The sequence below is a fragment of the Meriones unguiculatus genome, chromosome 11, assembly GCF_030254825.1.
Source record: "Meriones unguiculatus strain TT.TT164.6M chromosome 11, Bangor_MerUng_6.1, whole genome shotgun sequence".
Lineage (NCBI taxonomy): Eukaryota > Metazoa > Chordata > Mammalia > Rodentia > Muridae > Meriones > Meriones unguiculatus.
In genome coordinates this window covers 8,408,740-8,422,146 of record NC_083359.1, presented here as the reverse complement: position 1 = coordinate 8,422,146, position 13,407 = coordinate 8,408,740, and the positions used below count along the sequence as shown (strand labels likewise).

The following is a 13,407-nucleotide window of genomic DNA, read 5'->3' as shown; positions in this document are numbered from 1 at the left end:
GCTGTGCGAGGATGTTGCTGCTCTTGCACTGTGTAGCCACTACAGTAGATTTCAATCCTGTAGGATCCACAGAGTGAAGGAGAGAGCCTGCTAAGGGTGGGCTGGGCCTCTTTGCTTGAACACAGACCAGCGTTTCCAGGGAGAACAGCCCCGGGCTCTCAGATTCAGGAACACCCCAAACCCATCCCAAGTTCTCCATTTCCTGCAGGGCCTCTTGGGATCACTTTATTCTGGAGGAAACCCAGGCTGGACACTGTCTCTTTAAATAGTAGAGGCTGAGAACCTCTCAGGCCACCATGACATATCCCAGCATTGGACCAGCCCCTGAATAAACTGGAAAGACGCCTAGCCCAGCGTCAGTTACAGGGAGCTCCACCAGAGAACAACCCAGGGCGCCCGGCTGGGAGCAGCAGAGCTCAGGGCCCTGTCGGCTGTGGGCGTCTGCCGTCTTGTGGAGAGGACTTGCTATCTGTCCTTTGCACTCGACTGCAAAGAGATCTGTGTGGAGGAAGGGGTTGCACCGTTAGTCTGGTGAGTTTTACTGGCAAATGGTGCCTCTGGGCAGCTGCACTTTAGAGGGGGGCTCAGTCCCCACCCGGTGCAACCTGCAAACGGAAACAACTGTAGCGGAGACAGCGCCTGGGTCCTGGGAGTAACAGGGACTCGGTTGTTAAGTCCCTGCTTTAAACCCGGGGGTGTATTTGGTTGGGGAGGCAAGGGAGTGGTCTGAGAGCATCCAGGGCCTGAGCACATCCAGCCTGGAAGGAAAAGGGGGACCTACACGGCCCTACCCTAGGATGAAGAGGCAGTATTCACACAGCTGGCATTGGGGTTGGTACGTGGCCACTTCCACCTGTGGCTGGCAGGCTCTGGGTGTGGCCAAGCTTACTCAGCATCCCCCCAGGAGCATTCTCTTTCTGGCACTGGGAACTGGTGAGGAAGCAAGAGGCATCCAGGGACAGAAGGGGGTCACCTTTCTGGCAGCTTGTCGTGTGGCTATGACCTAGGTGACTGTTGACTGAAATACCGAGTTTAAAAAAAAAAAAAAGGAGGGGGGAGGAGCAGGCTGGAAATGTGGCTACAACCATCCTCTTTTCAAGATGTAGATTAGACTGCCTTTAAAAGTTTACCTAAGGAATAGAAAGGGAAGAGAACCCAGAGTTAAATATGGTGCCACCGAGAATGCCTGGAATAAGTGTGGCTCTAAGTAAGTAGGAGCCCAGCAGTGACCTCCAGGACACAGCTAACGTATGAAAGCGACCCATGAAACAGAAGACTTATTCCCATTTCCTCGGTCACTCTCTGGCCATGTGCGGTCTCATGCAGCCGTGAAACTCTGGGTATTTTCTAATCTGTCTTAGTGCAGAGGCAGACAGGTTTGCCTTGAAGGGTGGTGAGCGGTAAATTCGTTATCCTTACAACAGTGGTGCGTTTGGGGACAGGGCCTGCATTTCCTTCCAGACAGACAGAGCGCTAATGGCTCTGAGAGCATCTTTAAAGATCACCACACCCTCCGATGCAGGCAGCAGCAGCTCTTCCCAGACAAAAACACCAGAGCGCAGTGAATGCTGGCAGCAGGAGGAATCCGGCTGGTCAGGTGTGCCCCTGGGTGCAGAGCTTAGGCCTCCACCACTGCACCACACTGCCCCGCATCCCCGGTGTGCCAAGCCCAGGTCAAACAGCTGGCACCGGCAGGGCACTGAATTAAAATGCCACAGGTATTCTTTTTAATCCGATGAGAAACTTTAAAGGATCATTGTCTGAAGAATTCTTCACATTTACTGATTTATTTATTTATTTATTATTTATTTATTTATTTTACTTAATGAGCAAGAACATATACAATGAGTTTAAATAGCGGCTACCTTCAAATGGCAAAATAATAAGCAACTATCTGAGTCATCTAGGGCTTCATGACACACGGGTCTTAACAGGCAGGGAGGGTCTTAGATGTGCGATAGAGACTTTAACGCACGGGCTCCTTGCTCAGTCAGCCGGTACAGGTGACCTGATGGCTCTTTGGGCACATCTCCAAGAGGAGCTGGCCAGCCAGCCTCTCCCTCCTTAACTCTGGGCGGGCCACACTCAGGCAGCCATGAATCAGCTAGTTTCTCCGGCTGCTGCTCTTCCCGCACCTCAGATGGCCACTTCCCTCAGCCCCTACCCCGTGGCCAGGACTCCAGCCAAGGCTGGGAGCCAGGCCAGAGTGCCTCAGGCAAACTTCTAATGGAGCGTATATGAGGTTGTAATCTGGTTTTGCCAAGCCTAGGAGGAGCCCGATCCTGAGGCTCCCTGTCTATTTGTCAGCCTGGCTTTCCATCCCCCCTTCACCCCCATTCAGGTCCCAGAAGGGCCCTCTAGATATGCTCGCTGAATCCCAGGAAACCAGCGCACTTTCTAGGTTCAAATGGGGATAATGAGGATGGATGGTCTGAGGACTAGCCCAGTTATGACCTAAGGGCAAGCCAAGTGTGCTGATAGGAGCGAGGATCTAGCCTCAGTCCCCATGTGGGCACAGTCCGCTTCCGTGCTCCGGACACCCAGCATTGCGCGCTTGCAGGGATGTCAATCCATGAGGGTTGAGGGCTCAGGGGTCGAAGGTACAGTTTATTGGTCAACAGGACACAAGTACCACAGAGCTCGGGGAGGTGGGAGGTGAGAAGCTCGGGGGGAAAAGTCAAGGTTTTGCAGAGATCTGCTTTTTTCGGAGGTGTCTTTTAGTCCAAGTAACTGTCTCTGGCGCTCGGCGCCCCGCCCTCCTGCCCCCTCTCCTCGGGGAGGCCCGCCCTCCCGCACAAGCTGACCCTGGGACACACCCTTCAGCCTCGACGCAAACAGGGCGTAGTTCCCGTTAAAGGGGAATGCCGGGAGCCTCCCTCCGGCCCCTTGCTTTGCTCTGCGCGCGCTAGCTCGCTCGCTCGCTCGCGCAGCCCCGAAGCACAGCTAAGACAGCTGCCCAGAGGTCGCACCCGAGTTTGTGCCCGAGGCCACTCTGCTCTGAGACAGCCGTCCCCCTGAACCGCAAGTAAGTCGGTAGGGAAAGCGGAGGAGGTGGTGGGCGCTAAACCCGGGCATCTCTTCTGGAGATGGCGCGCCTGGAGTGCGGACAGGGCCTCCTGGCGGCAGGAGCCCCGAGACCCCTGGCCGCTGCCTTCCTAGCCTACCGGAGGGACACACCTAGGACTTCCCCGAGGCGTTCAGACCTCGGGGTGGTGGCGGCGTCCGAATAGAGGGTGGCTGGGCGGCCTTGCCATTGAAATACCTTGGATAGTATCTCGGACTTCTGGCCCGTCAGGTCCTCTCGCGCTCTTGCTCCCTGCGGCTTGAAGCCGCCCGATAGAATTTAATTAATTAATTAACTAATTAATTAATTAATTAATTTTGAAATCCCGGGGGAACTCCTGCTTATATCTAACGCGCATTCCTGAGTTCTTGTTTTCGATGTGCTCCTTGGGAGGAAAGTGGAGGTGTGTGGGATGGAGCAGTTGTCAAAACTGATTTACAAGGCTCCCTGGCCCAGGGTTCTGTCCTTAACCGGCCCGCCCAGCTGTAGCCAGTCTTTCACAGCTGTATTCGCTATCACGTCACCCGAGCTTCAGCTCCCTCGAGTCTGTGACGCGGGGGGTGGGGTGGGGGAACAGGATCTCCGGACCTCGGGAACAGGTCTTGCCAGCTTTGACCCGAGTTTGAGAATTCTCTTTTACGCGTCAGCGGCACCCCGAGTTGGGACTTCTGGCGCATCCACTCGGGACGGGGGACTGGACGGGGTCCGCGTAGGGGCCTTGGGTGCGGCGAACTCAGCAGCCCAGGGGGACGCTCGTGGAGCTAAGGGGACCGAAGGCCCTTAGCCCCCCGGGGCGCAGGGAGGACGCGGGCCCGCGCGCGCGCGCGGGAAGCTCTGGAGCCGGGCAGGCAGTCCTCCGGGCAGTCCTCCAGCCCGCCTGCTCTCCGGCTTGCCAGCCGCCAGCGCCTAGGCCGAGCCGGGGGCGGGGCGGCTCGTCTCCGCGGGCCAAACCCGGTGGAAACTTGGAGGCAAGTAACGGAACGCGGGGCGCGCTGGGGTCTGGGAAAGCAGCCTCGGGCGGCGGGCGACCCCCGGCCGCTGCCGGCGGCGATCCTGGCGCCGCCCGCTGAGCCTCCCGCCCCCCGGGGGAACCCGCCCCGTGACTCGGGCAGGGACGTGGCCTCCGTGGCCTCCTGAGTCCCACGGGTCCCCGAGAGGCGCCCGGGCTGGGCGGAGGCTTGCTCTGGCCTCCGCTCAGGGTTCTGGAAACTCCTCTCCTCCGCGCGCCTCCCGCGGCGATCGAGACGTGCGTACCACTTGCTTGTTTTGTTCCAAAGGCGAAAGATGTTGGACCGCGGGCGGGCGCTGGGAGGGGATACGGATGGTGGCTGCCGCCCCCTCCCGGCCAGCCGGGTCCGGGTCCTGGGCCCGCGGACTCACACCCGCCTCCCTTTCCTCGCAGGCACCGCTCCACCGATCCCGAGCCCAAATCCCAGCCACCATGCTTCTACTCTTGTTGGGGATCCTGTTCCTCCACGTCGCGGTGCTGGTACTGCTGTTCGTCTCCACCATCGTCAGCGTGAGTGCGGGCGGGGGGGCGGGCAGGGGAGGGTCCCCGCGGGGCCGCCGCTCTCCCTGCTCTGGGTTCCCAGCGGAGTGCCAAACTGAAAGGACATTTGCAGACAGCTGGACGTCCCAGAGGCCCCGGGACTTCTCTTCAGTTCTCTGAGAAAGTTAGACCAACCGTCAGGGATAGGAAGTGAACACGGGCTGGAAGAACTTAAGTGCTTGGGCCTCTGAGCCAAAGGCTTCCAGGGCCGACCCGTGGTTCCTGGCCCCCCAGTTGAGAAAATTAGGCGGCCTTCTGTTCCTTGATGCAGCTTCCTCGAGGAACTCAGTGGAACCCCCCAATTATAGCTCAGACGAGTTGTTTCATTTGTAAAAGTCTCTAGGACTTGGAGTTATCAGGTTAACATCTACTTCTCTGGAAAAAACTCTGCAAGTCTCTAGCCATAATTGCAGGGGACTGTAGTGTCTTACAGTCTCCACTGGTGGGGGCTGGGCAGGGAAGAAGCTGGTTGCGGAGCTGTCGCGCACAGTGGGTTAATTCACTTAAAATTTGCCCTCTTGCGGAGGAAGATGCGCGCTCCCGGCTTTAATGTCTCAGTGTGAGGCAGGTTGCAAGTGTGTTTGGGATCTGAGAAGTAGGTTTGGGATCTGTTAACCTCACCACAACTTAAACATGAGTTCTGCCGAGGCTGATCTTGGCAGCAGTGGAAATGATAAGCTTAGCTGGAACAATGCTTTGGCGTGCCAGAAGACAGGGCTTCAGCGCCCAGCGAGGCATGAGCCTGTGAGCGGGAGCGCACACCTGAAGTTTCAGTGCTTCCTGAGGTAGAAGCAGGAGGATCAGAAACCCAAGATCATTCTTGGCCATAGAGAGAGTTTGAGGACAGCCTGGGCTGCATAAGACCCTGATGCCTCCTCCCCCCCACCCCTGTGTGTGTGGGGGGGTTAGAGAGGCCATGGCTAGGAATGGCACCCAGAAGGTGGGGTAGGGGGGTGGAGCTTGAGCGCAGTTAGTTGTCTTTGGGCAAGTTCCTGGTTCCCACTATGTCACACACCTCTGCGTGTAGTAGCATATGTGTGTGTGTCTGGGTGTTGGAAGGGCACCCCCCCCCGGCCATGAGGCTGTTCCGCCATCCCTCACCCTGCTCCTTTTCTCCCCCGCTCCTCACCCGATTCACTGACTGGGGCTGTCTGACTGTTTCCAGCAATGGCTCGTGGGCAATGGACACACGACTGACCTCTGGCAGAACTGTACCACGTCCTCCCTGGGAGCCGTCCAGCACTGCTACTCATCCTCAGCGAGCGGTGAGAGACTGGTTTTATGCCTTGGGTAGACTGGCCCTGAGGGGTCTTCTTTTGCACCTGAGAACATCAGTTCTTGAGCTTCTGGTCTAGAAAGGCCCTACTGGGTGGGGCACGGAGCCAGGAAACCAAGAGGAGAGGAAGGGGATGGAGGTCTCCTGAGGGAGTCTTCAGTGTGGCTTTGACTCCACCTGAGCCATGCCTTCCTCTTGTCCCAGTCACTTTTCGTAATGTTCATTGTGGGTAGAGAAATACGGACACAGGTAAGCAGAGAAGGTGACAGGACGCCAGAAGTAGACCCCATGGCAACGGGTGATGCTGTGGACGTTTTGTGGTTTGGGGGCCATCTCCATCAGAAACGTCCTGCGCCTTCCTTCTGCAACGGCAGCCAATGGGGCCTTCCTGCAGATGGCCTGGACAGGTCTGGGTTCCCAGACTGCCTCTCTAGGGTCTCAGGCCTCTGTGGTATCATTTAGCCTCATAAGCTGAGCCTGGCTGTGGGCCCTTCTCCACAGACTGTTTCTCCTTTGCGCTCAGCATCTTTGGGTGTGGGGTGTTGGAAACCAGGCTGCAGATGAAACTGAGGGAATGCTAGCAGTGCTCAGCAGAGCCGGGCTGTGCTGGTGGGAGTGTAGAAATGAGATTTCTGCCAAGACTTGGTCTTGTGTTCCCAAGGATGTGTCCTGGCCCCAGGGAGGCCTGGAAGTCTGGCTTTGAAAGGCCAGTTAAGGACAGCTTCCAATCTTACTGAAAACGACTCTCTCATGTTCTCTCATTGGTTCCCTCAATGAGAGAAACCACCACAGAGCAGACAGTGAAATGCTTCTCAGCTCTGTGCAATCCACTTTCTTGGTTAGGATTTTTTTAACTATAGACTCTACAGGTGTATCATTGAAGGGTTGCAAACGAAAGATCTTAGGCTCGGTAGAAATGGGAACTGGTAACATGCTTGTATTGAGGACGGGTGAAGAGCTGTTTTAAATTTTCACCGTTCTGGGGCCGGGGCCAGGGCAAAAGACCCTGTCCTTTGAAATGGGTAGCACTTCCTCTGGGGGCGTGGGGCACACTAAAGTGAAACCACCCAAGAGGCTGCATGGTGAGTTGGCGGGTGAGTGAATTCACAGTGTTCCTGAGTGCCCGAGGATGGGATGAGAATGCTCTCGGTTCCCCAAAGCCACAGCGTCAGCTTTCGACCTACAGCCCGCAGAAGTGCCCTGCACATTCCCGGTGCGCCGCTCCCGGCTCTCCACTGCCACCTAGTGATCCTGAGTGGCAAGGCAGCCAGCAAAAGTCCGCTTTCTCTGGGGCTTTGGGCCTCGTGTCCACAGGCGCTGTCCCCAAGTGGCATCTGGCCACGTGGGGTTGGCACGGAACTCAAGACTCTAAGGCCCGGAAGGGAGCAGTTTTGGCAGGCATATTAAAACCGCCTGAGTTTCAGCCGAAACAAGGAGGCAGAGGAGCTGCTAAGTTGTGCACAAACTGCCTACAAGAGAGAATGGAAGCTGCATCTGGCCCAAACCCTGCATCTTCCCGCTCAGTTAAATCGCTGTCCCTGATGCCAGAAGAATAACTTAAACAGACACTAGTGCTGTTTTAAAGAGGTAGGCGTGCCTCTCAACGTCTCCATGCCTGGCAAATTCCTCTTCCTGGGCCAGCCTACAGTGGCTCGGCTCGGTTTGTTAGTGCGGATCCAAGCATGCTTGCTTGGTGGCTTTTCTGGGAACCCCAGGCCATAGCTCTGACAACAATGGGCTTCCAAGATACTCAGAAAATGCCCTCCGAAAGCCGAGCTTGCTTTCGCTCCGGCTTACTCTAAATTAGGAGTTTCCACTTAAACCTCCGGAGTGGTGATTAGCCCTGCTGACGTCTTCCTGGTGTGTCAGCGTGTTACAGCCTAAGCTCTGAGTGATCAGTCCCCCGGGCCTCTGAAAGCACCGGGCTGCCTTTGTGGATGCAGCGGGTTCAGTTCTCAGACTTAAAGGAATCGCCTGTTCTTAGAGTGTTGGAGGCGTGGTTTTTGAAGCAGTAGTTATTGATAGAGCTCTGTAAAGGATACGTATCAGGTGTGTGCTTCCATTTCCATGATGGGCTCCCCCACCTCCCATGGGATTCTGCTGCAGCCGCAGTTGCTCTTGAATTCCTGAGCGCAAGGTAATCCCCCTGCCTCAGCTTCCTTGAGTAGCTGGGACACCACAGCCGCATGCCACTATTTAAGCTCAAACCCACTGTTCCTCTGAAGGGACACTGACGTGCTCTACCCTCTTTCAGGGACCTGCGTTTGTTGTCCTTGAAGCCACTGCCTTACGGGTGGGGCCTGCCTGAGTGTACTCTGAGGCAGCCTGGTATCTAGGCTAGCTGTCAAGCCTGAAGGTGTGTCAGGCCTTTTCTCAAAGCGACATCTTTGTGCTGGAGCTACTTTTACGTGTCTTACTCATGTCCCCAACCTCTTTGCACCGTCTCAGTTTTTCTAAACTGATTCAGTTAGTTTCTGGCCCCTGCCTGATTCCTGATGCAGGCAGAGGTGAAAACAGACTCTATGGGGCCCACGCCAAGGCTTCGGGGTCTCGCTCTTCCTGATGCCGAATCTCATTGAGGAGTCTGGGGATATGGGGGGGGGGGCATGAGTCACTCGAGACCCATGGGGCCAGGTGCCCGAGGAGAGGGGGCAGGCAGACAGCGCTGGAGCTCAGGGAGGAAGTGGAAGGACAATCTCTAGTGGGAGGCGGAACATGATCCATCCCCCAAAGGGTAGGCAGGGTTTAAGTAAGTACAGGCAAGTGGGGAGGTATGCCGGGCGGTGACCTACTCCAAGAAGAAAGGACATAGCAGACCCGTGGGCTGGTTAGTATTAGGAACGACTCCATCAGGCAGAACACCTAACAGATGTTAGTGCCACAAATGAGGCTACATCCACCTCTTTTAGCAAAGTCAGAGCACGGCAGCCCTGGAGGTGCATGGGTTTGGTGACGTTCTTAGAGAGCTGGGCGCCGCCTAGCTCATTTCTTTGCCATCTCTTGGAGCTGGCTCTCATCTGCGTTGATGTAAAGGCTGACAGAGCTGCGGCTCTCTCCTCCATGTCCTACACCAGCAGTTCTCAACCTTCCTAATGCTGCAATCTTCTGTTGTGGTGACCTTATGTTCCTCATGTTGTGGTGACCCCCAACCATAACATTAACAACCGTAACCATAACAGCTACTTCATAACTGTGATTTTGCTGCTGCTATGAATCGTAATGTGTGAATCTGTGTTTTGTGTGTCTTAGATGACACCCACAAAAGGGTTGTTTGGCCCGCAAAGGGGTTGCAACCCACAGATTGATCTCCTGCTAGGGTAAACAAAGCCAGAAAGATAGAATGGATTCTTTCTTTCCTCTTTTAAAGGAAGGTGCCTGGAAACAGTCATCTGTTTCTTTCTTTAGTTGCAGCTTAGTTACCAGATCATGCCTTACTGGTTTATAAGAAGGCAGAGAAATGGAGTAGAACTGTGGGAAATCTCTCTTTCCCCACCCTTCTCTTCCTTTCTCTCCTTATCCCTCCCTTCCTCCCTCCCTCTCACTCTTCTTTTTTCTCTCTCTTCCTCCCTTCTTCCCTCTTCCCCTTTCCTACCTTCTTCCTTCCCTCCCGCCCTCCCTTCTTAGCTCCCCATGATCTTTTCCTCCATTTTCTGTTTTCAAGTGTAGTGAAGTCTTAAAGTCCATAGGTGGATCTTTGTTTTCTTCTAGTCCGGTTTTCTCTCTCAAGTTCCAGACCCCTGTTTGCAGCTGCCTGCCGGACAGTTCTGCCCACTGTTTGTGCGGGCACCACCCAAGTCTCCACCGGAGTCACCCTGCATCTTCCTCCTTGGCCATCTTTGCCACCGTCTGGTATCTTAGCGAATGGTGCTTCAGCACCCTGCCTGCCCCTTAGCTGGAGTCTTTCCTGTGTGTGATTCTTCCCCTTCTCGGGATCTCAGGGTTTATGAGTCACCCCATCCTCTAATGTTCACAGTCACAGTCCCCTTACTTGTCAGAGCCACCGAGGCAGCTTCAGACTAGATGGCTTCCATCTTTTCTTGTTCCTCTGTGATTGGTTTTCCAAGGTGAATCCAGGATGAAATTCTAAAGAATAAAACCTGGTTCCAGCACTTGGTTTTCTAAGCTGTGAGGCCTACTGGCCCTCATTTTCCAGTGACAGCCTTGGCATGGCCCAGGGGAATTAGCTTTCACCATAGGATTTCAGCATTTCCTTTGTTCCTTGGATGTAAACACCCCACTTCAGGATTCTCCTCTCTTCTTTCCACATCCTGCCCCTCTTCCTTGCTATTCCCTGTCCCCATTACTTCACCCACAGCTCTCTGTTGCACTTGTGGTGTGCCCAGAAAAGAGAAGAGAGCAGTAGGCTCACCAGGAGCCATGAAAGGGAACAGAACATAGGATTAGGATCATGAGGGGCTGGAGCTTGCATTCGTGTGTGCACGTGTGTGTGTGTGTGTGTGTGTGTGTGTGTGTGTTCGTGTGTGTGTTCCTTCTCGAGACATCTTTGACTTTACAAATTGTCTACTCAACCCAGAACATGAACATGAAGGGAATAACCAGACACACAGGCATACATTGCCTTCACAGTGGTTGGAGATGCCCTGCAGGCTCTCTGGTGAAATTGGATCTCTCTGTTGCAGAGGAACTCTCTGTCTCAGAGGGTGGATGGGGGCCAGACCAGAAGGCAGCAAGCCGTCTTTGCCCTTCTTTTCTATTCTAAATGACAGCAACAAACACATGGAAGTCAGAAGGTTGTGGGTGGCATTGCTTGGGGTGGAAAGTGAAAAATATACATCTTGCTAGCATCGGTTCCACCAAACGCTCTTGGTGGTCTCTTGTCTCTGTCTCCAAAAAGTTGCCAGATTTTATATCACTCTTTCACTTGATGACACTGTCATTTTGGCAAGGATACCAGAGCATTTCCTTGCTGTGGCTCAGCTTTGGGTCAGACTTCAGGAAACCCAAAGGCCTTCTGTACTTATGGGCTCATATTTCACAATTTAAAATCTTTGTGGCTCCCCAGAACAGCCAATAATCTTTGCTTCAGTAATGGCTCTTGATTTTTTAGGATCTCATGGGTTCTCTGGTGGGAAAAACAGAATTTAGGGGATGGTATGTGGTATTTTGATTCTTGACTTTTTTTTTTTCACTGCTTAGCTTCATATAATTTTTTTACTTTTTAATTAATTAATTTTTTATTAATTACAGTTTAGTAACTTTGTATCCCAGATGTAGCCCTCTCCCTAGTCCCCTCCCACTCTCCCCCTCTCTCCCTCTTCTCTTCCCATGCCTCTTCCCCGGTCCACTGATGGGGGGGTCCTCCTTCCCTTCCATCTGACCGTAATCTATCAGGTCTCATCAGGACTGGCTGCATTGTCTTCCTCTGTGGCCTGGTAAGGCTGTTCCCACTTCAGGGGAAGGTGTTTACAGAGCCAGCCACTGAGTTCTTGTCAGACACAGTCTCTGTTCCCATTACTAGGGAACCCACTTGGACACTGATGTGCTACATCTGTGCAGAGGTTCTAGGTTATCTCCATGCATGGTCTTTATCATTTTGGTTCTGTTGCTCTCCTTGTGGAGCTCCTGTCCCCTCCAGGTCTTTCTATCCCCCCCTTCTTTCATAAAATTCCCTGCACTTTGCCCAAAGTTTGGCTTTGAGTCTCAGCATCTGCTTCAATACCCTGCTGATCACCTCCCCCCAAGTGGGGAGCAGCCTTACCAGACCACAGGGGAATGCAGATGCTGAGACTCATAGCCAAACTTTTGGCTGACTCTTGACTTTCTTACCAGGTGTTGGTAACTAGGAGTTACTGTGGCGCATGCATAGTCTTTGCTGCTTAAAAACTTTAGGTGTGAGGCTGAGGTGAGAGGACTGCCTGAACCCGGGAGGGTAAGAGATGCATAGATAACATCGTGAGACCTCGCTTCATAAGAACCAGGATTCACTGGAGCCCAGAAAACACCCTTTGCATTTTGAGATTAGGGAGAGCTTGGTCACGGCTTGAGCTCAGGGCATGACGGCCTGAAAGGAGCCCGTGTGGGCCTAAGGCCTGTGAATACAGTCACTGGTATGCAAGAGCCTCCAACCACCCTTCCCATCCGTCCAGAGACAGCTCTGCAATGAGCCCACCCTGTGTTTATACTGCGGAACACCCAGCTTCCTGGAGAGCTTCTCAGTTCCGAGCAGATACCAGCGAGTGCAGCCATGTGATCTTCACATATGGGGGGGCATCCTGTACTGGAGACTTTACTCCAGGAATTGGGGCACCCGATGGCATAATGAAGACCAGGTCTCTGTCCCAGGGGGCTCCCAGTTTTTGGGGCCATGGGTATAACTAAGTAACAGTCTTGAGCGTGGAAGGTGGAGTTCAGAATGAGGTGGAAAAAGTTGTTTCTGAGGAGGAAGGCTCAGGTCATAGGAGGCCTCTTTGTCCACAGTGAAGGGTGGGTGTTTTGAAAATTTAATTTGGGGACCAATGAGGAGATGGAGTGATGGGCTCCAGTGAGAGTGATGGACGGTGACAGTCCTGATGACAAAGGTTATACAAGCAGCTGTGCCAGGCCTTCTTCCTAGAGTTCTGCATTCAGCCCACAATAAGGCTCTGCTAGAGGCTTGGCCAGTTCCGGAGGAGGGGAGGAAGAGTTAGGCTGGTGCAAGCCTTTGCTGCTGCACCACATGTAGGGGCTTGGGGGAAGCATTGTGAAATTGGTGTCTAGGTTTGTGGGGTCAGAAGACAGGCACAGAATGGGGTCTTGGACTGAGCTTGTAGAGCTGAGGGAAAGCAGGGCACTGGAGGCTAGAAACCAGAACTGGATTGGCTCCTCAGAAGTGTCAGCAAGGTTTCTCTTGGATTTAGTGGTTCCCAGGTACCAGTTGCTATGGATCCCCACATTTGGACATATTGAATCGGTGAGGGAGAGTAGTCAGGGTCCTGGGGCTCGAGAAGAGAAGGGAGGATGAAAGAGCGGAACACAGTCCTGAGCTGAGCCTTGACGGGGGTCTGTGAAGGACGGAGATGTGAGAGGGGCAGCCTGGGATGTGGGAGAAAGCCTATAGGATGAAGCCATTTGAGAAATTCCCTTGTTCAGCCCACAGCTTGTGTCTGGAGGAGGCAGTCATTCCTGGCTGCCTTCCTCTGTGCCATTATTCTAGACTTGGGCATATTGTGTCCTGTTGCTCGCCCTCAGGACTGGAAATCTTTCTAGTGGCCTTTAAACCAGCACAGGGTGACAGCAGTCTTTGTTCTGTCTGAGAACTCTCCAAATCGTGGAGGATTGCAGTTTCCTCCTTTCCGTGGCTTCTCTGGGTCTAGTGCGATTGTCCGGGGTCACCTGCTGTATGGTGTAGGTAAGCAGCAAGTGTGATGTTGTATTGCCTCTGTGGAGGAATCCAGGGGTTTGGCTCAGCTGACTGACTGGTAGAAAAAGAAAAAGAAAGAAAGAAAGAAAGAAAGAAAGAAAGAAAGAAAGAAAGAAAGAAAGAAAGAAAGAAGAAAAGAAAGAAAGAAAAGAAAAGAA

The 13,407-nt window shown here is 53.7% G+C and overlaps 1 protein-coding gene across 3 annotated transcripts in view; it reads left to right on the top strand.

Moving 5' to 3' along the window:
- The first annotated feature begins 347 nt into the window (after positions 1-347).
- Pmp22 (peripheral myelin protein 22) overlaps positions 348-13,407 on the top strand; it is a 31,205-nt gene continuing 18,145 nt past the window's right edge. Inside the window, exons 1-3 of one of the 3 annotated variants that reach the window (XM_021651516.2) lie at positions 348-531; positions 4,467-4,583; positions 5,779-5,878. In XM_021651516.2, coding sequence (XP_021507191.2) covers positions 4,506-4,583; positions 5,779-5,878 — 178 coding nt within the window. In that variant the 5' untranslated portion in view covers positions 348-531; positions 4,467-4,505. Of the gene's footprint in view, positions 532-2,833; positions 3,026-3,886; positions 4,033-4,466; positions 4,584-5,778; positions 5,879-13,407 lie in introns of those variants that run through there. The other 2 variants (XM_021651515.2, XM_021651517.2) reach the window with 2 other exon arrangements.